The sequence below is a fragment of the Dipodomys spectabilis genome, unplaced genomic scaffold, assembly GCF_019054845.1.
Source record: "Dipodomys spectabilis isolate Male_0828 unplaced genomic scaffold, ASM1905484v1 ptg000026l, whole genome shotgun sequence".
NCBI classification, from domain to species: Eukaryota; Metazoa; Chordata; class Mammalia; order Rodentia; family Heteromyidae; genus Dipodomys; species Dipodomys spectabilis.
In genome coordinates, this window is record NW_024870703.1 from 4,100,587 (window position 1) to 4,128,413 (window position 27,827).

Genomic DNA, 27,827 nt, shown 5'->3' on the forward strand with positions numbered 1-27,827 from the left:
TATAAATATGACTATAGTAGAGCGTGGTGAAGCATGCCTGTAAGCCTAGCTACTTGAGAAGCTAAGAAGTACAACTTTAAGCACAGCCTAGATAGTAAAGCCAGGCCCCATCTCAAAAAAAAGAATGATTAGACATATATTTATATATATATATATATATATATATATATATATATAGGTATATTCCCAATGTATTAAGAGGAAAAAAGATTATAGATCTATGTTTCTTTCTGCTAGATATATTTTGCTTTGATAGCTTGTATATATGCTTATATACCTTGAGAGTTGTTTATATGTAGAAATATTCTAACAAGGTTAAGAATAACACATTTGAGTGGTAGGATTTTGAATGATCAGAACTTTCTTTTAATGTACTGCTGTTATCTTTTGACTTTAGTGTGTATGTGTCAGTACTGGTGCCTGAGCTCAAGACTTAGGTGCTGTCCCTTTGTTTTTTTGCTCAAGGCTAGCATTCTACTACTTGAGCCACAGCTCCACTTCTGGCTTTTTGGTGATTAAATGGAGATAAGAGTCTCATGGACCTTCCTGCCTGGACTGGCTTTGAACTGTGATCCTCAGATCTCAGCCTCTTAAGGATGATTTATTAAAATTTACAAACAAATTTCAATTTTTTTGTTAAGATTTCTGAAGTTCTATTTTTACTGCCTGCTGGCCTACCTTACTACAGGCTCTCTACTGGCACTAGGGACATGAATCTGCTTCTCACCAAAGGTGTGAGTTTCTATTGCCTTTTTTCCAAAGATCGTCTACCAATCTCCTGAATCCCCAAATTATACCAAGTCTAAATGATATGGACTGTGGGGGGAAAACCCCACCATTCTCTGGGACTAGTTATGATTGCTTTAAGTTAAGTGTGGATGGCAGCTTACAAACCTTTCTCAAAGCCTTCATGTAGGCAGCAGCCTTCTTCTTATACTGCAGCATGCATTCCGCAGAGAGAGGATTGATGAACCCACTCGCCGCCTTGGGCCCATAGCTCAGTGAAGTGATAAAGTAGTCCACGTTGTTGCCAAAGAAAGATGCAATCTAAACACAGCATAATAATAATAATAAAGGCTTGTTCTCCAACGGTAATCTCAAACATAGCTAACTATCTATCCATCTATCTATCTATCTATCTATCTATCTATCTATCTATCTATCTATCTATCTATCTATCAGGTTTCAGAACTGTTTAGAATTTCAATACCTGCTTAAAAAAACCTGTGTTTACCTAGAATACTGTGGCGAAATATTTTTTTTTAAGAGAGGATCATAAATAACTGAGAATCGACTTCTGAACTGTCCTTCTCTAGACTGTTCTGTTCTTAAAAGCCAAGACTGATTCTAATTTACTCTACAGCTTTTCCATGAGCATTCATGAGCTATTTACATCATTAATTTCTGCAGTAATGTCAAATACCCCTGTAGGGACTTACCCATTTCATTTGCATTTAACTTCGAATTTTCACATTTCAATAGAAGACATAACATAAACATCTTGAATATGTAGTTTCTACCCAAAATTAATTCTTTAAATCTCAATTTGTAAAATATATATAGAAAAAAGACTAAGATTTCAGTGGATTGTCATTTATAGACTGAGCACTTGTTAAATCTATATAGGCAGCCATAAAGATCCACAACTATAATTTTTCTGAACCACAATTGCATGTCTACAGTGTTATATGAAACGGTGATATAAATTAAAATATCTGCTTAAAGGTTCTAGCCAGAAAAATAAGTCTGATATATTAAAGCCTCCTGAGTGCTGCAATTACAGGTATACACCTCCATGCCTAGCTCTAAAGATTGTTTTTCACTAATGCTTTATATTATGTAAATAAAAGTCTGTTAGGTAGTACTCAAAGAAAATAGTTATTCTGAGCTAAGGCAAGGTGCCAGTGGCTCACATCTATAGTCTTAGCTACTCAAGAGGCTGAGATCTGAGGATCGAGGTTCAAAGCTAGCCTGGGCAGAAAAATCTGAGACTCTTATCTCTAATAAATTACAAAACACACACACACAAGTAGAGCTGTGGCTCAAGTGGTAGAGAGCTAGCCTTGAGCAAAAGAAGCCCAGGTACAGCACCCAGGCCTGAGTTCAAACTCTAGGACCAGCTAAAAAAATCTTGAGCTATTTTTTTGCTTGTGAATAATAAGACTATACCCCTTATCTATACACAGATCGTGGAATACATTTTCCAAACTTTCTTTAATAGGTATATGCTATGCCTTCCTGCTGTTAAATTATAAACTATCAAATTTAGTTTAATCAAAGCATATTAGCTAAGTATGAAGCTGTTGTCAACCAACAGTTCAAATATTTCATTAGTCAAAAATATTTATAAAAATTCCCAAGTGAAGATCAGGTACACTTCCATGAGGCACTGTATTAACATTTAACTTTTTTTTTTCTTTTGGTCAGTCACAGGGCTTGAACTCTGAGCACTGTCCCTCAGCTCTTCAGCTCAAGGATAGTGCTCTACCACTTAAGCCACAGTGCCACTTCCAATTTTTCTGGTGGTTTATTGGAGATAAGAGTCTCATTGACTTTCCTGCCTGGGCTTGCTTTGAACCGCGATCCTCAGATCTCAGCGTCCTGAGTAGTTAGGATTATAGGCATGAGCCACTGGTGCCCGGCTTACAGTTAAAAATTTTTAAAAGCTAAAATAAACTATGAGCATATAGGTTCACAGAAAAAGCAGCAAGTGTAGCAATTCCAATAAAATATTAACATTCTCCTAAGTGAACAAATATTATCCATAGGAAGCTTCTGGCACACTGTTAATGAAAAGAGTGGAAAGGAGGCTCACTGATCTATTATGAGCCCATAGAACCTAAAGTTAACATGTGTTAATTATGGATTAACACTACAGCAGTCACAAAGACCAGTCCAGTTCAAGTAAGCTGACAATGAATGTCTAGCATGACCTGTGATCATTCTGATTGACTTAAACCACTTGAAATTGTTACAATTATGGTTAACCTATCAGACAGGAAAATGATATACATCGTGGTCTGGGTTTTCTACAATGGGGAGCTCTGAAAGAAAGCTACCTTAAGGAGATGTTGAAAGTGTGACTCTGAGTGTATGAGCGCTGCAGAAACCACAACACACAGGATCAAAGGATGGGTAAGAAACCGCTTTAGTTTATAATAATCCAGTGCTTAATGATCCACATGTTCATTGCTAATACTCAAGGATCAACGAAAGATACGTATGAATGCCACTTTAAAAGGAATTACTAAGTTACAAAATTACAGAGGCAGTATCATCACAAGTGTTACCAGAAAAAAAAAAAAACTAAGAGTTGGAAAAACACCTAAAATATTAAGAGGTTGTACTGGACTTGTGCTTTTCTTCTTCTGTATCCTCTCATTATTTTCCATAACAGACTAACATAAGCAAGGATCTATCTTGAGAACATGTAGAATCCTCAAATCATCCAATCTTATGCTGAAATACAAAATGACTAATCTGCTCACTTATCACAAATCTACCACACTGTTTGAAAAATTGAGTAGATGATTGAACCTGAAGGTGAAAACAATTAAAAATGCATTGCCTAAGAAAGAGGAAAAAAGAGATCCCATTATTTTATAAACATCAAAAAAAAATTTCCACAATCCTTAGACAGACCAATTTTACTATTTTTTAAAAGGAACATTTTTAAGAATTGAAGTTAAGGTCAATACAAGCCAGAGGATAAGTACCTTTCCTGCTCCATTTGTTAATGCTACTACTGATGACAGGATGCAGTCATTAGTTGTTATCAGCTTCTGTGTTGCTGTTGGAAGTTCGTGCTCTATTGTAGTTTTTTGGTTATAATGTTTGGAAATATCTATAAAAACAATGAAATCAAAGCTCACTACTTGTATACACTATTTATACATGTTGCATATAGATGACCAGGCCACTCCTCATATCTATTCTTACAGATTTATAAAGTAAATGTGACAAAGAATAGCTCCTAAATAACACTTCACAAATCCAGGTAGAAAGGACAGTCGGTGAATATATATAAGATACAGTTGACAAGCAGGTTCTAGATGCTTCTTATGTTTTATACAAAATAATCTTAAACTTTAAAAACTATTTCCTGTGAAATTTGACACTGTGAATTAAACATCACAATGAATCATCTAGACACCTGGACTATTTCCAATACCACTAGCAATTGTTCTTACCTATTCTCCTTCCCCGAACAGTCTCTAAAAGAAAGAGAGGAAAAGGGGTGGTGGAATCTAAAAGCAAGACAGAGCTATAGATTATTTGGTTAAGACTCAGAATCACAAGCTAAGAAAGAAGCATAAAAAATGCCTTAAAAAAAAAATTCCCCTGCTGGACGCTGGTGGCTCACGCCTGTAATCCTCACTACTCAGGAGGCTGTGATCTGAGGATCATGGTTCAAAGCCAGCCCAGGCAGGAAAGTCTATGAGACCATTATCTCCAATAAACCATCAGAAAACCAGAATTGGCACTGTGGTTCAAGTGGTAGAGCACTAGCCTTGCGCTGAAAAGTTGAGGGACAGCACCCAGGCCCAGAGTTCGAATCCTTTGGAAGACTATGACTATATTCTTAAGTGAACAAAATCAATTAAAACAGATCAAGGTTTAATATACAGACTTTCATCACTCGGGATGGTGCAAAGACAGTATACTTGTTCTGGGAATGCTGGTCTGGCTTCCTTGATCCCTTCAAGCTTAGCCTCTAACAAGCGTAAGGAGTTTTGCTAAGGGCCTCAGAATGGCATGGCTTTACATACCTGCCCTTAATCAGTGGTATGAGTTTCTGGCACAGGTCCTGTGCATGAAGACTCCTCCTTAGCACTGTTTACTTTCAGAAATGAAACAGATGGGAACAGCAGAAGGCAGACCACAAAGCCAAAGGCTACTGAGCCTTTTTCAGGTCTATAATCCTTGGCAGTGTTTGTTCAAATTTCAACATGCAAGGCTCACCTTTCATGATGTCATGAAATCCATTCAGAGCAGCACCAACATTTGTTAAGACAGAACTGTAGTTGGTCCGAAGAAGTCCATCTGGCTCTGTACCTAGAAAACCCAAGTCATGAACCTCAGCATTGTCCTGCAAAGTTGACCACCCTCTTCCTCCCTCTATTTTTAGGAAGAATGACTGCCTGTAGCATGTTGGAAACAGAGGTTTTTATACCCTTTGCTGATACATTCACATGTAATGATAACAAACACAGGCACATCAAATGCAGATATGTGTAATGGCTAAGACACCAAACAACTTTGCTAAGCAGGAACAGATCTTTTTGGAATGAAAACCTCATGAATTATCAACTCATGGTTAGATAACCAATTTTTCATTTTTTCATTCCCTAAACATTACTTGTATATTAAGCACCATTACAGCAATACTATCCAAACACCATGAGACCCTAGGTCTTCCCCAATAGTATAAGGAGCTTCGCATATCTGTCCCCCAGCAACATGGTAATCATTACAAAGGAAAAATAATCACTTGAACTTTCTAGAAATGGTTATACAGTTACAAATAAATTAGTATTTATTCCAGAATATCTATAACTCAGCAAGAACAGTAGGTCAGGAGCATATGAACCAAGACTTCCTTCTTCCCCTACCAGCTCAATGAAACAGAAACCCCACTCCCAACAAGAATAGCCAAACAGAGGACTCCCTCCTCTCTACCATCTAGGAGGCATTTTTCATTTTTGTCCCCAGTTTTTTGCTGCCAAGGCTAAGTTCTGAGTAACAAAGTCCAAAAGGAGGATGAGGAGGTCCTTTCTTTCACCCATCCCTCACTCCAGAGATGGAGGCTCTACCTTGATCATATGCTGCTTAGAATACCTGAGCCCTAGCACCCTTTGCTCTAGCCTGTCAATATGGGTTCTATGTTGAAAAAAGCAGACCAAGAAGACTGGAGGATGTTTCCCATTTCCTCCCATCAAACACTTAGCTCCTAATAGGGAGGTATCACTAGGAGAGAAGTGCAGCAACACCAGAACCATGTCTCAAAGAGTTAGCTCCTGAGAGACAACTCTAGAGCAAGAGCTGAGTCTCTTTGCACAGGAACTGACTTCACTTGCAATACTATGTGGAGAACTTAAAGCTTGTGGCTTTTAAAAAATAAAGTCTATGGTAAAAGCATAAAGGAAGCTGACCCATTCATTAGAGATAGAAACTAGACTATAGGCTAGGATGTCACTGAGAAGCAGCAAAGAAAACAGCTACCAGCCCTCCTGGGATCCAAACAAATTGTACTTCAACCACTAGAAGCCAAGCATGTTGATGCAAACCTGTCACCCCAGTATTTCTGAGGCTGGAAGCAGGAAGATAGCAAGTTTGAGACCATCTGGGGGTACATAGTGAAATCCTCAAAAAAATAAAAAAGAGGAAGGCATCAGACACCCATGGCTAATGCCTGAAATCCTAGCTACTCAGGAGGCTGAGATCTGACAATCTCAGTTTAAACCAGCCAGGGCAGATACGTTTGAGAGACTCTTACCAACAATTAAGCACCAACAATGAAGCCAGAATAAGTGGTAGAGTGCTAGCCTTGAGCAAAAAAAGCTCAGGGACAGTGCCCAGCCCCTGAGTTCAAGCACCAGGGCACGCACACACACACACACACACACACACACACACACACACACACACACACACACACACACACACACACACACACACACACACACAAAAGACAAAGGGAAATAATATTTAATGCATAGTAAATGTTTAATATTTTACATTTTTAACAATCACAGAAATAACTCCATTTCATAAATGGGAGTACAGAAGCATGTTTTTTTTTGCCCAAGGGCAATATTTAAATACATAATTTTCTACTCCACTTCTTTGCTCTGCTCATTCTATCATCCCCATCCCCCTTCCAGATTCTTGTGCTTCAAGCTGAGTCATGAGCACTTACTTGGCAGGGCAAGGAGAGCCACATAAGTCTGCAGCTTCTCAAACACAGCTGTCATCTTCTTCATGTCCTGGGACAGCTCTAGATTCCGAGCTCTTAATGCAGATGTGCAAAGAGAAGATTCACATTCTTCTTCTAAACTAGGAATGGGCAGATTTTTTAAAGTGAGTATCTGAATGACTTTGAGTTAGCAATTAGAAACTATTTAACCTCTCAAACATCTATATCCAAGGCAGACCTTACCAAAAAAGGAATTTGATCTTTTTATATGGTTTCTTTTTTTTTTTTTTTTTTTTTGCCTACCCAGAACTACTTGCTGCAAATGCCAATGGAGCAATGGAGGACTAAATGAAGGAAAAGATAAAAGTCATATACACACCCAGCCAGTGCTGATGGCTCATGCCTGTATTCCTATCTACTCAGGAGGATTGATATCTGAGGATCATAGTTCAAAAGCATCCTGGGAAGAAAGTCTGTGAGACTCTCATCTCCAATTAGCCTCCAAAAAGCCAGAAGTGAAGCTGTGGCTCAAGTGGTAGAACACTAGCCTTGAACATAAAAGCTCAGGGACAATACCCAGGGCCTGACTTCAAGTCCAAGGACTAGTGCACCAGACACAGACACAGACATACATACACACACACACACACACACACACACACACACACACACACACACACACACACATCCCTGAGGGCAATACAAGGACATTAAAATATTAAATATTACAAGAAGGGCCACATGCCTATGATCCCAGCTACTCAAGAGGCAGAGGATCAGGAGGATCTTGATTCAAAGTCAGCCCAGCAAAAAGTTAGTAAAACTTCACCTCAACTGAAAAGTTGGATGTGGTGGTTCACACCATAATCCCAAGTACAACAAAACTCCACAAAAACATATCTGAAAAAATAACTCAGGCAAAAAGGGCTGGGAACATGGCATAAGTGGTAGCAACATGAGACTCTGAGTTAAAACTCCAGTACTAACAGGAAAAAAAAATCCTTAAAATATTTACAGGAGCATTTCACAGACTAAAAATATAATATTGCCACTGACACTAGCTGAGAGACTAAGAAATCTTTTTGAGGGAGTGAGATGCGGGGGACGGAAAGTCGGAAAAAAACAAGGGAAGGGGTAACGATGTTGGACAAGAAATGTACTCACTTCCTTATGCATGTATAGTTTCAAAATCCCAAAACAGACTGAAACCCAGTCTGTTAAAGGCTCAGATATGAAATTAAATACTAAGCATTTTCATAAAATACATTATATTCAGTTTTAGATAGTTACTTGGGGAAAATTTCTTAATGTATAGAAATGTGAACTCTTCCTAACATTTATCTTAAAATGTATAGGTAATAGCCAGGAGTTGATGGCTCATTCCTATAATCCTAAATACTTAGGAGACTGAGATCTGAGGATATCAGTTTGAAGCCAGCCCAGACAGACAAATCTAAAAGACTCTTCTGTCCAATTAACCAGCAAAAAGCTGGAAGTAGAAGTGTGACTCATAGGACAAAGCACGATCCTTGAGAAAAAAAAAGCCAAGCAAAGAGTGTAAGACCCTGAGTTCATGTCCAGTACCAACACATACACACACACACACACACACTCATACACACACACACGCGCGCGCACATGCACATGTGTGGTAATCAAGTAAAAAATGTTTTACATAAAACTAGAGAAGCACTAACCCTGGCCATGTAATACCAAAACTCTAGAGCTCAGAGCCAAAGGATTGTGAGTTCAAGGCCAGCCTGTACTACATAGCAAGACACTGTTTCAAAAACATCCAAACAAACAAAAAACAAATGAAAAACTTAGCATGACAATCCTAATTATGTCCATGTCCTTCCCTCTCCCTCGCCATTTTTATGTTACTTACAGCAGACAGCTCTAGTCAATTCTGAGCCTGCTTGCTACTTAACAAGAGGTCAGCCGGTCAATTTCAATGATACTTAAAGTAATGCCCCAAGTTTTATCTAAAAACATGAATTCTGTATGAAAAAGGGCTGAAAAATACAATAAAACATTTAACAAGAAAAACTTTAGATCAAGAAAGGAGTTATGGTTTTTAAAAGGTAATCATGCAGGGCACCGTGGCTCACACCTGTAATCCTTGCTACTGAGGAAGCTGAGATTGAGGATCCTGGTTCTAAGCCAGCCCAGGCAGGAAAATCTGTGAGATACTTATCACCAATGAACTATTCAGAAAAAGCTAGAAGTGGCACTGTGGCTCAAGTAGTAGAGTACTAGCTTTGAGCTTGGACAGGCTCAAGGACAAAGCCCAAGCCCTGAGTGCAAGCCCCAGGACAGGCAAAAAAAAAGAGAAAAGAAAAGAAAAAAAGACAATCATTAAAAAAAAAATGTACAACCTATCAAACTGTATCAAATAACGTATTTTTCTTTTGTTCTTTTTTTTTAACCCAGCTGGCTTTGAATTCAAGATCCTCTTTTTCCCTCCCCCACGGTATAACCCTTGTTTTCACTGTATTTGATGTTGGTATAATTTGTGGAGGGGAAGGGAAAAAAAACAAATTGTTTAAATAGGGATACAGTGGACCCATTGCAACAATGAAATGTACAAGACACTATGTTGAAAAACCAACTTTACAACTTTGGGTGGGGGGGGGAGGATGGGAAGGAAGGGGAAGGGGAAACAGGAGGAAGCAACAATGCTTGATAAGAAATGTACTCATTACCTTGCCCATGTAACTGTAACCCTTCTGTACGGTATTTTCACAATTTAAAAAAAAATGATCCTCTTTTTTACTAATACCAAAGTTTGAACTGAGGGCTTCACACTCACTCATCATTCTTACATTGCTGGCACTATACTACCTTGAGACATGCTTCCAGTCCAGTTTTTTGGAGTCTGGAAGACTTTTCTCCCCAGCTGGCTTCAAACCTCAATTCTCCAGGTCATAGCCTCCTCAGAAGCCAGGATTTCAGGCATGAGACACCAGTGCTTGGCTTGTAATGCTTCTTAAATTGAATCTTCTTAAATATAAGCCAAACCATAAAGATTTATTCAATGTTAATGTTAAACTTAGTCAATTTTCAAAAAAATACTGAAAATTAAGCTATAACATTTAAAATCATCACTATTAAAGTCATAATTCTCTGATTCCTAAAATCCTCTCATATACACAAGTCACAGAATTTGGTTAAATACCTTGCTAGGTAACAATTAGGAAATAAGATATCTCTTAAACTGTCAAATTTTAAATGTTACAATTCTGTATTTTCAATATTTATAAGCAGTTAACCTACATACTTTCTAAACCTCTGTTCCAGTTTTTATTCTTTTTTTTTTTAAGCTAAAGACTTAGGTGAAATAGGCACCTTGGTTATTTTAGATCCAAAGTATCAAAAGTAATAAAGGTTCATCATAAAAAATTCCAGTGACATATATTTTCTGCCTTTCTATAAATACTTAAGGCAGAATATTAAAGTTACTAAGTGGCATAAGATGAAAGCCATGATTTTTTATAATTAAAAAAATCACCAATAATAAAAATAAGAACATACTATTTCAAAGATACCTAAAGTGCTAGGCGCCAGTGGCTGATACCTGTAATCCCAGTTTCTCAAGAGGCTGAGAACTGAAGCTCAAGGTTTGAAACCAGCCAGGCAGGAAAGTCAATGACACTCTTAACTCCAATTAACCATTAAAAAGCCAAAAATAGAGCTACAGCTCAAGTGATAAAGTGCCAACCGTGAGCCAAAAAGTTAGGGGTCAGCACTCACGCCCTGAGTATAAGAACTATTACTAGTACACACACACACACACTCACACACACCACATACACAAAAACCAAACCCAATAACACATAATAATTTCAGTAGCTATGTCATAAATGATTACTGAAGACCCCAATTCACACCATTACATGGCTGTAATACCAACACAGAACAGCACTACTGAAGACCACCGCTGACAGACAACTCCACTCTCCACCACACTTTTCCTTGTGCACACAAGTTCCCATGGGCAGACGGGTCAGTCAGATCACAAGAGGCATGGGTCCTGTTTTATCAACTGCAGAGCAAGTCAGGTTCCAGCACAGTCCCCCAAGCTCCCTGGCCTCCAGGGGAATACCTTTTTAACTGATAAGGAAGAATCTTCCTAAGGAAACATACGTAGGAGGTTAGATGCTCTGAAAAGGTTTTCATTTTCACAGTTGTCTCCTGGAAAAGAAAAACAACATCAAAGTTAAAAATGCTACTTGGACTAGAGGATGTCCCACTTCCAGACATAGACAAGGAAGAAAATTACCAGGACGGTCACAGTGTCCTCAGTAATACTTTCAAATAAATGCAGCATTCCTTCCTCAAGGGGGCGGACATAAGATGCATTTTCATGAAGGTACTGTGAGAACTAAATAGGAGAAAACAAATTGTGAATTTATTCACTGGAAAACAAATATCAACACACTTGTAAATGGATCTATTGAGATATAAGCCTAAGTTCTTTTGGAAGTTTTCGGTGAAATTTGGCTTTCCCTGTATGCACCCCTCTGACAGTCCCAAATACCCTACTCCTCATCCCAGTCCAAATCAATGAAGCAGGAGTGACACAGTGAATAACCAGGCATTGGAGGAAATGAACATAGGATGATAATACAGCCCAGCAGTGGCAGACTAGTGTCCCTGAACACCTGTTTTTCTATAAGGATCCCTGTTTACACACAGGGATTTTTGCATTACATACTTCATTTTTTAAAAAATACAAGCTAAAAGCCTGGTGGTGGTGGCCCACACCTATTCGAATCTACCACTTGGAAGGTTGAGATTGGGAGGATCATGGTTCAAGGTCAGCCAGGGCAAAAAAGTCTGCACTATCCCATTTCAACCAATAGCTGAGCACAGTGGCACCTGCCTTTCATCCTAACTATGTGGAGGAGGCTAAAACAGTGAGGACTGCAGTTCGATGCAGCCTGAACAGAGAAGTCTACAGACTCAATGGAAGAGACTAGGTGATGTAGTGCATGCCTTTTCTCCCAGCTACAGCAGAAGGCAAAAATTGGAAGGATTGTGGTCCAGGCAATAAGTGAGACCCTAACTCAAAATAATCAATGCAGTAGAGTGTCATGGCTCAAGCCTGTAATCCTAGCTACTTAGGAAACAGAGATCAGGGCATCAAGGCTCATTGTCAGCCCAGAAAAAGAAAAACCAAGCTACTGAGTATTATTTTTATTGTAGACAATATTCAAGACTAACAAATGCCAAGAATATAATTACAAATGATATTAAAGCATTTATAACTAGCATAGATCCCTTAGCCTGTAAAGGTATGAAGAATAGCTTTCATGGGTTGTAAATGTAACTCAGTGGGACAAAGAGTATGCTTAGCAGGTGCAAAGCTGTAAATTTAATCCCAGCAATCTCAACCCCTAAAATAATTCAGAAAAAAAAAAAGCATATAAATCAAAAACTTAGAAGCTGAAGGTAACTTTTACTTAGGAATATCTCAGTTGTCAGTACTATGTACTAGCTCAAATTCAGTTTCTCAGAACAGAAGTGTAAGGTCTCATCGTGTATAACTGAGCTCACTACAGACTATGCACAAATATGATCCTGGACCATTCAGTACCTCTGGGCTCTACCTTCACAGCTGCACTCTAAGCTTCTAGGTCTTAAGGGCCACCTTACGATTCTAGGAACAATTTCAGACATTCTGATCATCATCTAATAAGTGGTTTCCAAATTTCTTCCACTATTATAAACTTATTAGAAAACTCACATAGAACCTTTCATTGTTGAAACACCTACAGGTAAAATATTGAGAAATACATGAATTCTTCAAAATAATGAAGTGCCTTAGAATTGGCAAAGAATCAATATTAATTAAAAACTCTATTGTAAAATTATAGGAAGTGTAACTATATTAAAATGGAGCAGTACTACTTTTCCTAGTCAGGTATTTTGAAGCTTTTTCCCCACAGTGATGACCAAAGAGTATTTCATAGGACAAAGTTTACTTTTTCAGGAACCTTAATGTTTTTTGTGGAGTCCAATTAAGATTGGTGAAAACCAAACTTCTTATATATAAGGCACAATAAAAAACAATAGAAGGCCGGGCACCAGTGGCTCATCCCTGTAATCCTACCTATTCAGGAGGCTGGTTCAAAGCCAGCTCGGGCAGGAAAGTCCGTGAGACTCTTATTTCCAATAAATGGCCAGAAAACCAGAAGTAGCGCTGTGGCTCAAGTGGTAAAGCCCTGGCCTTGAGCTGAAGAGCTGAGGGATAGTGTCCAGACCCAGAGTTCAAGCCCCACAACCAACAACAAAATAATAATAATAATAAATAAATCAAATAAATAATAATAGAAGCTAATCCTTACTAAGTGCTTACCAGTCTTCTCAATACTTTATCCCATTTAATCTTCAAAGATACATGCCTGTGAGGTAGGTACTATCTCCTCCATTTTAAAGATAAGGAAACCAAACCACATAGAGATTAAATAAAATCTCTAAAGGGCCTACCTAGAATATGGCACTGCTGGACTGAAAACCCAAGAAGTCTGATTGCAAGTCTTTGCTATACTAATAGGCACTTTGAGTATGAAAGGACACTAAAAACTATTCCTAGAAACTTCATGCTGCACAAAAACAAGCTGGGAAAAAGAACTATAAAAAGAGTGGCACGACTTATTTCAGATCACCATATATCAGCTCTCAGAGACAGACACCTTTAGAGCAAAATCCCACAGGTTCCTCCCTGTGGAAGCTAGTCTCCAAGATGATCCCTATGTATTCCTGCCTCGGGTAGGACTTCTCTTATTTCGGAAGAGGTGATGGTATGTAACTACCCAGGTAGTATCAGCTTCCACCTTGTTCTCTTGCATCAATTTCTCTAGGGAATGTTAGCTGCCACGTTATGAGGTCACTCAAGTGCCCTATGGAGAGGTGCATGCAATGAGAAACAAGCTCCAGGAGCCAACACTAAGTTACAAGGCATGTGGAAGCCATGCTGGAAGTGAATCCCAAGCTCCAGCCACATCTTTAGACGAATGACGTCCCAGTGATATCTTAAGTGGAGCCTTTCGAGAAATTATAAACCAAAAATCCTTCAGATACTTAGTTCCCGAATTCTTGACTCACAGGAACCATGTTTAATAACAAATTATGATTTTTCTAAACCACTATGTTTAGGAGTAACATATTTCATATTAATAAGTAAGTAATGAACTCATTATCATTTATTCTACCTTTTCAGTTATAAGAGATTTTGCAAACTAGCTTTTTTTAGAATTAGCTGGGGAGAAAAAAAGGAAAGAGAGGAGGAAAATCTATCAAGTCAAAGAAAGCATAAAGGAAGAGAAATCTGAAACTCTTAGGATTCCTTGTTTAAACCTCACAGTCTCAATTGACAAATGTCTGGAATCTCAACTGGATGTGAGGTTTCACTCCCAATCCATGCCCCCACAGGCAGGCCAAATGTCAGCTTTACTTATAACACGTTATTCTGATGTGCAATGATGAAAAGTTAGAGACTACAAACAAGAAGAAAGGAAAAAGCCATCAAATTAATCTTTCCAACAGTAAGATGGCACTTTTCCTCACGTCATCCCTGGTCAAAAAACCGCAAAGGCCTCAGTCCTAAAAGTGAAAGCCTGCCCTCAGGCTCACACCTGTAAGCTACAATAGGGTGAGATCTGAGGATCATGATTCAAAACCAGCCCAGACAGAAAAGTGGCAGAAAAGTTCATGAGATTTTTATCTCCAATTACCCACAAAAAGCCAAAAGTAGAGCTGTGGCTCAAATGGTAGAATGCTGACCTTGAGCAAAAGAACTCAAGGACAGCACTCCAAATCCTGAGTTCAAGCCCCAGTACTGGCACAAAAAAAAATAAAAACAAAAGCCGAGCACTGGTGGGTCAGGCCTGTAATCCTAGCTACTCAGGAGGCTGAGATCTGAGGATCACGGTTCAAAGCCAGCCCAGGCAGAAAAGTTGGTGAGACTCTTATCTCCAATAAACCACTTAGAAAACTGGAAGTGGCACTGTGGCTCAAGTGATAGAGTGCTAGCCTTGAGCTGAAGAGCTGAGGGAGAGCACCCAGCTGAGTTCAAGCCCCATGACTGACCAAAAAACAAAAACAAAAACAATGGTTGCTCATTATTGCCCCTTCACCAGTCTACCCCACACCATGCTTTCCTGCTACATGAATTTTCTCACATCTTTTCCTCTTCTCTCCTATTCAAAGTTTGCTCATTCTTGAAGGCCCAGTCAAATCCCCAAAGAATCCTTTCTTGATACCAAAGGCTTTTATCTCCCCTCCCTGACAAGCCCATTCCAATTAATAGCCACTCACTGGCTCACTGACATTGAAGTCTTTTAGCAGGTTCCCTAGTATTTAATTTTTTAAGCAACTCTATTTTTGTCATACTTTGTTTTGACAGTAAAGCCATAACTGGTGGCAGGTTTTCCATGTCCTCCACAGTACTTAGCTAGTGGACAGAAATGGTATGAAAATAATTAATTCCCTATTTGTTTTCCCTACTTGTTTAAGGCAAGAAGTATTCTAGGTTAAATTTACCTTCTGATTCAATGGTGATATAGTATCTATGGCAGAATCAACAGGAAAAATCTGAATCCTCTGTTCTGTATAGGTATGGAAGTTCAGAAGAGCTGTCACAAGATCTTGAACAAAAGCCAGGGCCTGCCCAGCTATATCTCGCATCTTCAGCTTTAAATGAAAAGTATACAAAGTCAACTATCAAATTATCATTCTAAAATTTTATTAAGTCGGCTTCTGGAGGAAAACGTTTGGTGTCTAGGATGAGTATTTCCTGGTTTAAATTCATTTCCTCCCACTAAAATTTTAATTCTCCTATTTAAGTAAATTAGAAGGCCACTAGCTTTGACAAATACACCGGCTCCACCTAAACTAAGACATAGAAGATTTACTAACGTAAAAGAAAAGCACAGCTCAGGACAGGGGGCATGGCTCAGAGCACTTTATGCACATAAATAAGGCAAAAAGAAAGAAAAAACAAGTGTCCAAAAATTAAGGCATCCTCTAATTTGTTAACAGACAAAGGAGACAATAAAAATCAGCATTATTTATGAATGTACAAAGAAAAGTAAGTACTACTATTTTAAAAAATGAACAAGAACAAATGGACAAGAAAGTAAAGCAATGAATTAGCACATTAATTCTTATTTCTGGAGCGCACATGGCTGAACACAAGAACATGGACTTTATTCTTTACCTGATGCCTTCTATTGTGCAGTGGGACATTGAGTGCATTATACTGATTATACTCTGCAAAACAGAAATGCGCCACATTAATCTCTCACTTTACATGCATAGAAAAACAGCTTAACTGCAAAATAATACATGTTCTGCAGCAAAGTCAGCTTTGCATGAGAATTCAAAATACCAATGACACAGTCACAAGTACAAACAGAATCTATATATGGAATCAGTGCTTCCTCATATAAAGTAATATTTACAGAAATTTTTTTTTTTAACTAGAGGATTAAAAGAAAACCTAACATGCATGCTTCCAGTTCTAAGAAATCATCCAAATGCTTCTTTGGGGCTTATCAAGATTACTGAGAAGACATGATATTATTGCTGTCATTTGTCATTCTCTTTGACTGGTTATCATCTAGTCGTTCATAATCCTCCAAAAATACCTCTGCTTCCAAAACATGACAACACTGGGAAGCCTATCACTGTCTGCTGCTACCAGTGATTCAATTCTAACTACCCGGGGCTGGTTTTACTGTCTTTCTCACAGTCCTCCACCGCACGCTCCAGTCTGTCATGAGCCTCTGATGGCTTGCTAACACCGGTCTCATCCTTCCTGCACCCTCATTTCAGTGACCATCTCCTCACTACTTCAGCTCTCACACCTGCTCACCATCCAGGTGCTCTGTCAGAAGGATCTGAACCAAATCCTCACTGTGAAAGTCTCTGTGTCATTCTCACCAGGGCTCTCTAATTAGAAAGCCACTGCTAACAACCTGGCTAGGTGTTCCTAGTTCAATTTCTGTCCTTTAACACCTCTCTTCGATCAGCCCTCCTATAGCCCTGCTTCTGCCCCCACCCCAGCCTTGCCTATCATTTCAACCATGCTTTTTGCAAACATAAAACCAAAACAAAGTCTGTTACAATGCATTCTACCTAATTTCAGGAGGGGCTTTGACTCTACTTAGCAATCCAGGATTCATTGCTGTGTCCCTATCTTACTTCCTACTACATCTACTCCCAATCTCTTCAAACTGAAACCCTCACTACCATTCCTCATCTCTTCTCCGGCTCCACAGATAAAATGCCCTCCCCTGCTAGTACTTCTTATAATCTAGAGCCCCCGAGTCCATGGGTCACATATCGTTCTTCAGCCACCTCTCTTCCTAGGCCTTTCACAATAGCTGCTCCTGATCTGCTTTGGACCAGGCATATCTGTCACTTCCTCCTTTCGATCTTTTTGACAGGGTCTTTCTATGTAGCCCAGGCTGACTTTGATCTTGTGAGCCTCCTGCCTCGGCCTCCTGAGGGTTAGGATTATAGGCATGTACACCTGGCCCCTACTTTCCATCTCTAGTGTCACTAGTGTCCTAAAAGATGCAACCCAAATGTCTCCACAGTTTTTGCTGTGCTGTACTTGATTCTCTGCCTTCATGTACTCCTTTCATTCTCATTGTTGAAAAACAAGTTTGTTTTGTCTGTTTCCCAGTGTCCATACATTCCTAGTCCCTGTGTAAGCAATCTGGTGTCTACCCTACATGGAAAAACAACCTTCAAAGGTTACTAGTCCTTTCAGAATTGCCAACAGTCCCAGGCCCAGGTGCCTTTCTTACCATCGCTTCTGAGTCTCTCCACCCTACTTCCCAGCTTCTCTCCAGCACAGCTCCTCCCATCCCACATCTGAGACAGAGTTCACTGAGGATCCTTTGTGCTGTGCATACCCTGTGCCTGCCTCTCCACAGTGGGGCTTATCCAGCCCAATAGTGTCCATTCTTTGCCTGTTGTCTGTTAGAACATTCAACAATCAAGTTAACCCCTCATCTTTCCCATAAGCCTCCTCTACTGTTACCATCTGGACCTTACATGTCCTTTAAAAGCCTACCCATCAAAGACTTGATTGTTAGCCTGTAGTACTACTAGGAGAAAGTGGAACTTTAAGCAGGTGGGACCAAATACAAGAAAGTTAGGCCACAGGGAATGTGTCCTTGAAAGCGACCCCGGGACCCCAGCCCCTCCCTTTCTCTTTGCTTCCCAACTGCAATGAGCTGAGCAGCTTTCCTCACCATGTGCTCCCATGAGCCTGCTTACCACAGGCTCAAAACTCAACGGAGGCCAGCAAGCATGGACTGAACCTCTGAAAAAGCAAGCGAAAACAAACCTCTCATCCTTTTAAATCAATAACAAGTATTTGATCTTAGTGATGAAAAACTAACTTTTTTTTTTTTTTGGTGTTGGTCCTAAGGTTTGACTCAGGGCCCGGATGCTGTCCCTGGGCTTTTGTGCTCGAGGCTAGTCCTCTACCACTAGAGCCACAGCTCCATTTTCAGCTTTTTGGTGGTTAATTGGAGATAAGGGTCTCATAGATTTTCCTGCCCGGCTGGCTTCGAACCATGATGCTCAGATCTTAGCCTCTTGAGTAGCTAGGATTACTGGTGGCAACTGGACACCAGTGCCTAGCGCTAACATACCTTTTATTTCTGTCAATTACCACCATATTTCCCCTTGCCTCCCAGACAGGAAAGCTGTCCTTTCTCCTTCCACAAAACCATCTGCTCCTCTCTGCCAGCCTAGGTTGCAGTCTCCAGGTTGGCACACCAGAACTGTCATCTTCCCTGGTCTCTTCCCTCTCACTCTAAGGCAGTCTATGTTTTAGAGGGGAATAAACCTTAACAGTACACAAGTCTCATCTGGACAGTCCCTAGCTAAGAAAACTCTCCTACAACCTGGGGGCCCTGTGGATGAAATCCTCAATCTTTAGGGTATAGTCCTACCCTCCCCCTCACAGAACGAAACTGTCACTGCCCTCCACATCCCACCCACCCCAGCCAGCTGTCATTCTTTACTTCTGTTCCTGAGGCAATGGCAGCAGCTTCATCCCACATACAATTCCCTTCAAGAAACTCCTTGGCTGTTTTCTCTCTTCTCTGCCCAATAAAATCTGCTCATGCACACAAACCTGATTCAAAACATGCCTCCTCTGAAAAGGCTTCCTCAGTCACCCACCAGATTAAGTGGTTTTTCATGGCATAAGAGAGTTTGTATTTTCCATGTAGGTATTTCTATATCTCTGCTCTATTAGAAGGTAGAGATCCTTACTGTTAATTTTTTAGCCCCTATGCTACCTCCCCATGTGAGCACTTAGCAAGTGCTCTGTAAATATTTTGGGACTGAAAGTAGTAACCCACATGAGATGTGATGTGACAAGGACCTGTAACTAAGTGACAATTAGTACTAGAAAAGGAAAACTCCAAAAGAGAGTCAAAAGGGAGTTATAAGAATATGAAGGAGGCCGGGCGCTGGTGGCTCACACCTGTAATCTGGTGGCTCACACCTGTAATCCTAGCTACTCAGGAGGCTGAGATCTGAGGATCCTGGTTCAATGCCAGCCCGGGCAGGAAAGACCGTGAGACTCCTATCTCCAATAAACAACCAGAAAACCAGAAATGGCGCTGTAGCTTAAGTGGTAGAGCGCTCACCTTGAGCTGAAGAGCTGAGAGACAGCGCCCAAGCCCAGAGTTCAAGCCCCATGACTGACAAAAAAAAAAAAGAATCTGAAGGAGCTGGGTGTTGGTGGCTCACACCTATAATTCTAGCTACTCAGAAGGCTGTGATTTGAGAATTGCAGTTCAAAGCCAGCCAGGACAGAAAAGTCTGTGAGACTCTTATCTTCAATAAGCTACTCAGTAAAAGCCAGAGTGGTACTGTGGCTCAAGTGGTGGAGCACTAGCCTTGAGCACAAAGAGGCTCAGAGACAGTGCCCAGGCTCTGAGTTCAAGCCCCAGGACCAGGAAAAAAAAAAAAAAAGCCAAGGTTTCAAATCCAGGGAATCAAAGGAATGTAGTATGGTTTCCACTGACACGGTAGCTAGAAACAGGTGTTGTTTTTGAGGGGGAATTTAGATTTCTGAGGTAACAATGACCTGTGTTGATTTTAGAATTAAATCAAAGTACTATTTTCCTGGGATGTTTTCTGTCTTTTTCTCCTTCTGCTTAGGTCTTTCCTAAGAAAAATTTAGGGGAAGTGAAAATTAAGTTCAATCATGTGATTGTAGAAAAAGGAAATTATATTAATTCAAAGAAGTTTCAAAATCTAACAACTATTTTCTTTGCTTTCAAGGTTTTGTCTGAATTCTTGCCTAAAGACTACAAATTTGGAAGCTATTACTTAGGTAAGTTATTATCTTCACTTTTTTTTTTTTGCGGGGGGGGGGGGGGGGGGGTCTGTCATGGGGCCTCAACTCTGGGCCTGGGCGCTGTCCCTCAGCTCTTCAACTCAAGGCTAGCGCTCTACCAGTTGAGCCACAGTGCCACTTCAGGCTTTTTTCTTTTTTGCTTATGTGGTGCTGAGGAATCGAACTCAGGATCTCATGCATGCAAGGCAAGTGCCACCTTCCCAACACCTATCTTCACTTTTTGAAAAGTGCTTTTCTGTTGTTCATGAGTGCTTAACTGGCCAGACCACTCCTAGGATGAATAACCAGCTTCCTATCACTAGGCCCTCCCCCATCAATCACCACTCCGCTTATATAAATATTCAACTAATTTATGTGAAGGTTGGTTTTTACCTTAGATTATCAAAATTATATGCAAACAAAAAATGCATTTGAAATATCACCATTATATGCAAACAAAAAACGCACTTGGATTTCAATTTCTAAGATGACTGGCTTTGGAGTAGTTACATGATCATTTTAAATCTCCCTTTGAAATATAAGAGCCAAAGCTAATCAAGAGAACAAAAAGAAAGCAACCTTCAGTTGGGCCAATTTAGTTTTTTTGTTTTGTTGCCAAGGAGATTAGACATCATTTTAATTAGTTGCCTACCACAGAGAGCTTCAGAGTTAGAAATAATATAAAATGGTATCAAATACCTACTTGTATCATTAAAAGGGACTTTTTCATTGATGATTGATAAGGATTCTTCTAATCTACTTGACAGATCTTTATGAAGATGTTTTAACTGTGATTGACTGAAAAAGAGAAAGATACAAACCCACATTACAAACAATCAGGGAATCGTCATTGGTTACCTCCATAACTATGCCATATATTGGAGACACAATGCTGACTGCTGTTAAAAGAGGAAGAAAAGCTGGGCGCCAGTGGCTCGTACCTATAATCTTAACTTCTCAGGAGGCTGAGATCTGAGGATCACAGTTCAAGGCCAACACAGGCAGAAAAGGCTATAAAACTCTCTCCAATTAACTACCAAAAAGTGGAAAGTGGAAGTGTGGCTCTAATGGTAAAATGCCAGCCTTGAACAAAAAGGCTCAGGGACAAAACCCAGGCCCTGAGTTTGAGCCCCAGATCAGCTCACCAAAATAAAGACGAAGAGAAATATCACACCTCCATTCCTAAGTACCAAAGGCTTCTGAAGGAAGGAATTTATCACAGTCTCAATATGTTACACAAACCTAAGTTTCCTTCCTCAAGCAGAACCACTTCAAAAGCACAAATTTTATTTTTACATAATAAATGCTTATTCAAGTATCACTGTAAAAGGATTTTGTTTTTCTTTTTTTTTTTTTTTTTTTGTCGGTCGTGGGGCTTGAACTCTGGGCCTGGGCGCTGTCCCTCAGCTCTTCAGCTCAAGGCAAGCACTCTACCACTTGAGCTACAGCGCCACTTCCGGTTTTCTGGTGGTTTATTGGAGATAGGAGTCTCACGGTCTCTCCTGCCCGGGCTGGCTTTGAACCGCGATCCTCAGATCTCAGCCTCCTGAGTAGCTAGGATTACAGGCCTGAGCCACCAGCGCCCGGCTCCGATTTTGTTTTTCTTTAAGTATTATATCACAGGTTTTTTTGTCAGATTAAAAGCTGATAGTTTTTGTTTTGGTTCAATTATCAGCACAAAGTACACATTTACTTCATTGCATTTATTTCCACCAATGCAATGAACTGAAGTAAATTCGCTTGACCAAGTCTACTAAGTCTAAAGTATTATAAAGACCTTAAAATATGTCATGTACCACAAACGTATGATCTTAATGCGACTTTCTAAGTAATATTTCAAAATTTAGACATCTCTAACCTATAAAATCTCTATTTTATTCAAAATATACCAGAAAAGGGTTGGTACAAAGATTACTGTTTGCATTCCATACCTCTACTTAGGGGAGTCTGACAGAGCACCCAGTCTTCAGTATGAGAGGCCCAGGACATGCCTGCCATGCCCCAAACACCTGCTAGCTGTGACTACTACACAAGCCACTCAAGAATTCTAAGGCCCACTCAAGTGCCAGATGGCTCATGACTGTAATATTAGCTACTCGAGCCTGTGATCTAAGGATCACAGTTCGAAGCCAGTCTCAGCAGACAAATGCAAGAGTCTTATCTGCAATCAGCCAACAAAAAGTTGGAAATATAGATGTGGTTCAAGTGGTAGAGTACCAGCTGTGAGCAAAACAAAAAAAGTTGAGGGAGAGCACCCTCAGTTCAAGCCCCCATTCAGGATATACATATACACATATATGTGAATATATGTATATATACACACATATATGTGAATATACATATATAAATACACATATTTATGTGTGTACATGTATACATACAGATGTATATATGTGCGTTGTACATTTGTGTATGTATGTATGTTTATATATACATACATACACATACATATATACATATACATGCATATATATATATATACATATGCATATACATTTGCTTATGGATATGCATGCTGAAGCCCCAAAGGATGCACGAGGACTCTGGAGATTCCCTACTCCCATCTTATCTCGAATGTGAAGCAGAGGAGCAGCTAAAAGCCAAAACTCAGGTTCTCACTTCAGGGCCCTAGATTTGTTTCCACATACCATTCCTCTGTTCGAAGTCGACATTCCTTGGCCTCCTTTTCTAGAGTCTGAGATTTTACCTAAAGTTTACAAGGAAAAGAAAAGTAGACAGTTTAGGCTACAGCTGAAGCATACTTGAGAAATAATCAGGCCACAAGCTTACCTGAAACAACTAACTGTGCTTTACAGAGCAACATGGACAACTTTCAAAGGCCTGGATTAATTTTTACCATGCTCTCACAAACAGTGGGCTTACTTCTAGCTTAGCCTTGTCATTCTGAAGTTTCTCAATGGTTTCCATGTACTTCCTTGTCAGGCCATCAACCACAGCTTGGTGCTGGGCTGCTTCTGTCTCCAGAGCGGACAGGCGACTCCTCAGCTCTGCTTCTACATGCTTGTGCTGCTCATCAGCTTCAAAAAACTGAAAAGGAAAGACCATTTTTTTTTCTCATGAAGCACCAATACATATAAATGAGAAAGCCAAACAGCAGTGATTATTCACTGAGTAACATCTATATGGTTATATGTGCTCTATGCAAAACCCATAGGTATTATCTCAGTGTATTATCAGAAGATATACTTTGGCTATCCCTCCTTTACACATGCAGAAACAGCTTGAAAGGTTGTAACTTATGTCTCACAGTAAATGTGAGATTGAAACATAGGAAGCCTATTCCAAAGCCTGCACCTCTTTTAATCACGAGTTCCTACTTCCTAAAATAGGGAAAGTTCTATCCCTTAATAAGAGTCTGAAACTAAGATTAACAGGCTGGACATGATGGCTCATGCTTATAATCCCAATTTCTCCATTGGCAGAGATCAGGAAGGACATGATCAAGACCGGTCTAGGCAAAAATGGACAGGGAAAAAGAAAGGAAGGGAAGGGAGAGGGAAAGGAGAAAAGAAGAGTAAGTAAAGGACAGGGAAGGAAAATGACATTGACAGTTGTACTTAAAAGACTGTGGGAATCATGAAAAACCTATACAGAGATAAAACATACTATTTGTACTATTTTTTTCTACTTCTCAGATTGCACATGGAAACTAGATTTTTGTCACCTGTATATGCAACCGTTCATTCTCTTCTATCTTCTTTTGTAGATCTTCATCAAAGACACTCTTCTGCTCTTGACTCAACTGAGAAGAAGATTCTCCACTTTTCTGATGGAAAGAATAAGTTATGTCCACATAACTTTCATCCTTTAGAGAAACATCCTAAGGTACACAGATTCTCTATCACCTTAGTAGCTTGTCTCTTCTATGTGTTCACCATTCCCAAACAATCCTGCAAAAGGTACACAGTCCATCATTTAACTTTTCCTATGGGACACAAATGTAACTGCAAATAGTGTAAAGGGCAGGAAAGCTTAAAAGAGAGAGAGAGAGAAGAACATAGAAGGTCATTATTCTTTTCAGAGCAATTTAGAGGTAGTACTATTGGGAAACAGAACAAACCCAGAAGGCTAACAACATAAATACACTAATAAACACCATTTAAATGTGATCTTTAGGCTTGGAAAAGAGAGTTTTGACAATTCTGCAAGTATGACTTGTTAAACTCCTTTAAGAAATATAGTAAGTTAGGTAACAACATTCATAAAGTTAAGTTTATTCAGAAGTTCACATCAACTTATGAATTTTTAACAAACATAAGCTTGTAAATGAGACTATTGCTAAAAACACTAGGAAAAAACTCAAAGATAGGGCTGGGAGTGTGGCTTAGTGGCAGAGTGCTTGCCTGATATACATGAAGCCCTGGGTTTGATTCCTCAGTACCATATAAACAGAAAAGACAGAAAGTGGCACTGTGGCTCAAGTGGTAGAATGCTAGCCTTGAGTAAAAGAAGTGCACAGACCATGCCCAAGCTCTGAGTTCAAGCCCAGGCCTGGCAAAAACAAAAAAAGAAAAACAAACTTAAATCCTCTCCTTTTGTTTTTTACTAGTACTAACATCATCTACTGAGAACAATAGCACTATTTAAAATCTAATAATGAAGCCAGGGCTCTGGCGGCACATGCCTATAATCCTAACTACTCAGGAGGCTGAGAGCTGAGGATCACAGTTCAAAGCCTCGTCAGGAAAGTCCATGAAACTCTTATCTCCAATAAGCCACCAGAAAAGTGGCTCATGTGGTACAGCGCTAGCCTTGAGCTGAAGAGCTGAAGGACAGCGCCCAGGCCCAGAGCCCCCCCCACCCCCCCCAAAAAAAAGTGAGCAACTGTTTTCATGTAATACACAAATCAAATATTCAAGAGAGAGTCTAACAATGATACTGTGTTTAGACATTAGTCACCATCTTCTGCCTTCTTTGTATCATCACTCATCACTTAAAATGAAGTCACCTACCGATCCAATATCAATCTGAAATTAAAAAGCCCTTTGCAAAATGGAGAAGCCATATAAAAACCAAAAATATTAAATATCCGTCAGGTCTGGAACACAACATATGCTACTGAATGACAAACTCAGGGCCCTTAGAGTTTCCAAATTTGGAAGCTTTAATTAAAACTAATGCACAAGTGCTACACACACCTCCTTGTTACACAGTCAGAAGGGACAGAAACAGTCTGGTGAGTGGAGTCGAGATGGCCATTTCTTCTCCAGAGGTTTTTCAGAATTCTTGGGGCATATGTGTACATTTTGATAGATTCCCAGGTGGCTCTAATATGTGCCTATTATACCCTCTCTGTTCCCCTTTCCGTGAACATCAGCACCCTACAGAATTCTCTGTGCAGGGAAATGGGTATGGGAAAGGTGTTAACATACTGTGTGGTAAACATATCCTAGGCACTTTTACATGACCCATTTAATCCTCACAGGCCTAAAAGCCTTGTCTCAACTTTGCTGATGGAGAAACTGATATAGTCCAGCTGCTAAATGAACTAAGTATATGTTTGCTGCTAATAAATTCTTTAAAACTAATTTCTGAATAAAAATGCCCCGAATGTTTACTTACCATACCTTTATAGGAGATGCCTGTGTTCTGGACCCTAAGTCCAGATATAATAATAGAACATCAGAGAATCTGGAGGAGAATCTTCTGTTTAAACCAGTGCCTTCATTGCATGCCTTTATGGAACCTACCTTGTTCTTCTTGCCCCGAGGTTCACTCAGCGCTAGCTCATCTTGCAGTAGTTCTACCCTCTTGGCAAGCTGCAGATTTCGAAATGTCAAACTGTCCATTTCCTGTTGCAATTTCCTCAGTGACTGATCTCTCATTTTTAGTTGTTCCTGCATCCAAGTGAGGGTTTTGAGGTTCAGAATAAATGAAAGAAGTGATGCTTGTTTCACCAAAATATAATCAAGATCTCTTGCTTCAGGGCATTCAAGTTGTGTTTTTATCTTTTCAGTTCTTACATTTTTTTTTTAGCTTTGTTTTAATGACAAAAATCATCTGTGGGCCAAACCAAGTAAATTTAAAACTAAACAGAAAACAGCAGACACGAAACCTGGGGCTACAAATTTATAAATCTAAACTTTTTAAGAGAGTCCCAGACTTACTAATGATACTCTTCAGTAAGCAAAACCCACAAAGAGTAAGTTCATATTTCCCTTTTTTTCTATAAATCTTCCTAGAACTTAAGTCCATTGAGGAGCAACTAGCTCCCATTCTGTGTGCCAGAGGGGCCTATTCCTTGTCCTTTCATTTTTCCTTGTTTTATTTGATTTATTAGCAAATCTTTGCTAGCCCCTTTAAAAAAAAAATAGACACAAAAAAACTCTCCCCACTGCCTGGGCCTGGAGGGTAACCAAGGCCTTCCTGCATATTAGGTTAGCTATATTCTCAGCTCAAAATAAAGTCTTTTCAACATTTATCTTTAACTATTTTGATATGCCAAAGATAAAAACCAATATCATTCTAACACAAAAGATAGTTTCAGATGCTGTTCTACATCAACTCACTTTAAAGCTAGATGAAAATAAAAACAGAATCTAGAATCCAAACACTTCCTGCTATTTTGTAATGTTAATACCATAACAGGGTAAGAAATGGAGACATTAAAAGGCATACTGTTTCACACAATTTTTAAAAAGATAAATACTTAGAAAATACTATCCTAAGTATATTTTTCTGTGAGATTCTGATAACTGTCTTCACTGACAATCAGCTACACATGGCCATATGCAACTATATGTTTCAGAAACACTTTTATTTCTTTCACTGAAAAAAAAAATTATAAAAAGCTAAGATTGGGATGTAGTTCAGTGGTAAAGAGCTTGCCTAGCAAGTATGAGGCTCTGGGTTCAATCCTCAGTACTGAAAAAGACAAAAAAAATAAAGTAAAAAAAAAAAAGCACTTAAAAAAAAAACCTAAGAGATCAAATTTTAATAAACCAATGACTTAGTCATGATAAAAAAAACCTAAATTTATAGCTAGTGTCCATACACTGAGATTATCTGAATGTTGAAAGCAGGACTAAGGACGGAAAAATGTACTCCTATTAAGTAGGCATTTTTTTCTTCTCTATTGTTTGTTTAAATGTAAACTTTGGTCCAATTCAGGTCTAAACTATCATACACCTCAAATTAAAGAAAGTCAAATTAATGAATAATAGTTACTGCCAGGAACTTCTACGGTAACATAATATTGTCACCAAAAGAATTGGCAAACTGTCAGTTATACAATAATTATGATTATTGTAAAGAATTAATAAAATAGAAAGTAATTTCTTTTCATTGTCATAGTTACCACCAGGCAACCATAAGTTGCCTGAAGCTCCAACTCCACCAACCAATCATTCATTTCAGAACTTTATCCTAATTTCTCTTACAACTCAGCAAGTGGTTGATAATGTTATCAACCACTGTAGAACTGCTGTGAACACTTAAAGATAATGGATCTAGTATACTTAGCACAAAGCTTGCTACACAATGTTTTGGGGTCAGAGCTACCTAAGTGGAGCT

General features: G+C 39.3%; 1 protein-coding gene across 3 annotated transcripts in view; it reads right to left on the minus strand.

Moving 5' to 3' along the window:
• The window catches only part of Ppp1r21 (protein phosphatase 1 regulatory subunit 21), a 68,984-nt gene that overhangs the window by 27,874 nt on the left and 13,283 nt on the right, over positions 1-27,827 (minus strand). For all 3 annotated transcript variants that reach the window (XM_042675406.1, XM_042675408.1, XM_042675409.1), the window contains exons 3-15: positions 26,006-26,152; positions 23,980-24,081; positions 23,178-23,342; positions 22,943-23,001; positions 20,998-21,092; positions 16,140-16,192; positions 15,464-15,613; positions 11,199-11,300; positions 11,022-11,110; positions 6,920-7,056; positions 4,963-5,055; positions 3,717-3,844; positions 895-1,047 (exon numbers count right to left, since the gene is read on the minus strand). In XM_042675406.1, the coding sequence (XP_042531340.1) occupies positions 895-1,047; positions 3,717-3,844; positions 4,963-5,055; positions 6,920-7,056; positions 11,022-11,110; positions 11,199-11,300; positions 15,464-15,613; positions 16,140-16,192; positions 20,998-21,092; positions 22,943-23,001; positions 23,178-23,342; positions 23,980-24,081; positions 26,006-26,152 (1,473 nt within the window). The remainder of the gene's footprint in view (positions 1-894; positions 1,048-3,716; positions 3,845-4,962; positions 5,056-6,919; positions 7,057-11,021; positions 11,111-11,198; positions 11,301-15,463; positions 15,614-16,139; positions 16,193-20,997; positions 21,093-22,942; positions 23,002-23,177; positions 23,343-23,979; positions 24,082-26,005; positions 26,153-27,827) is intronic.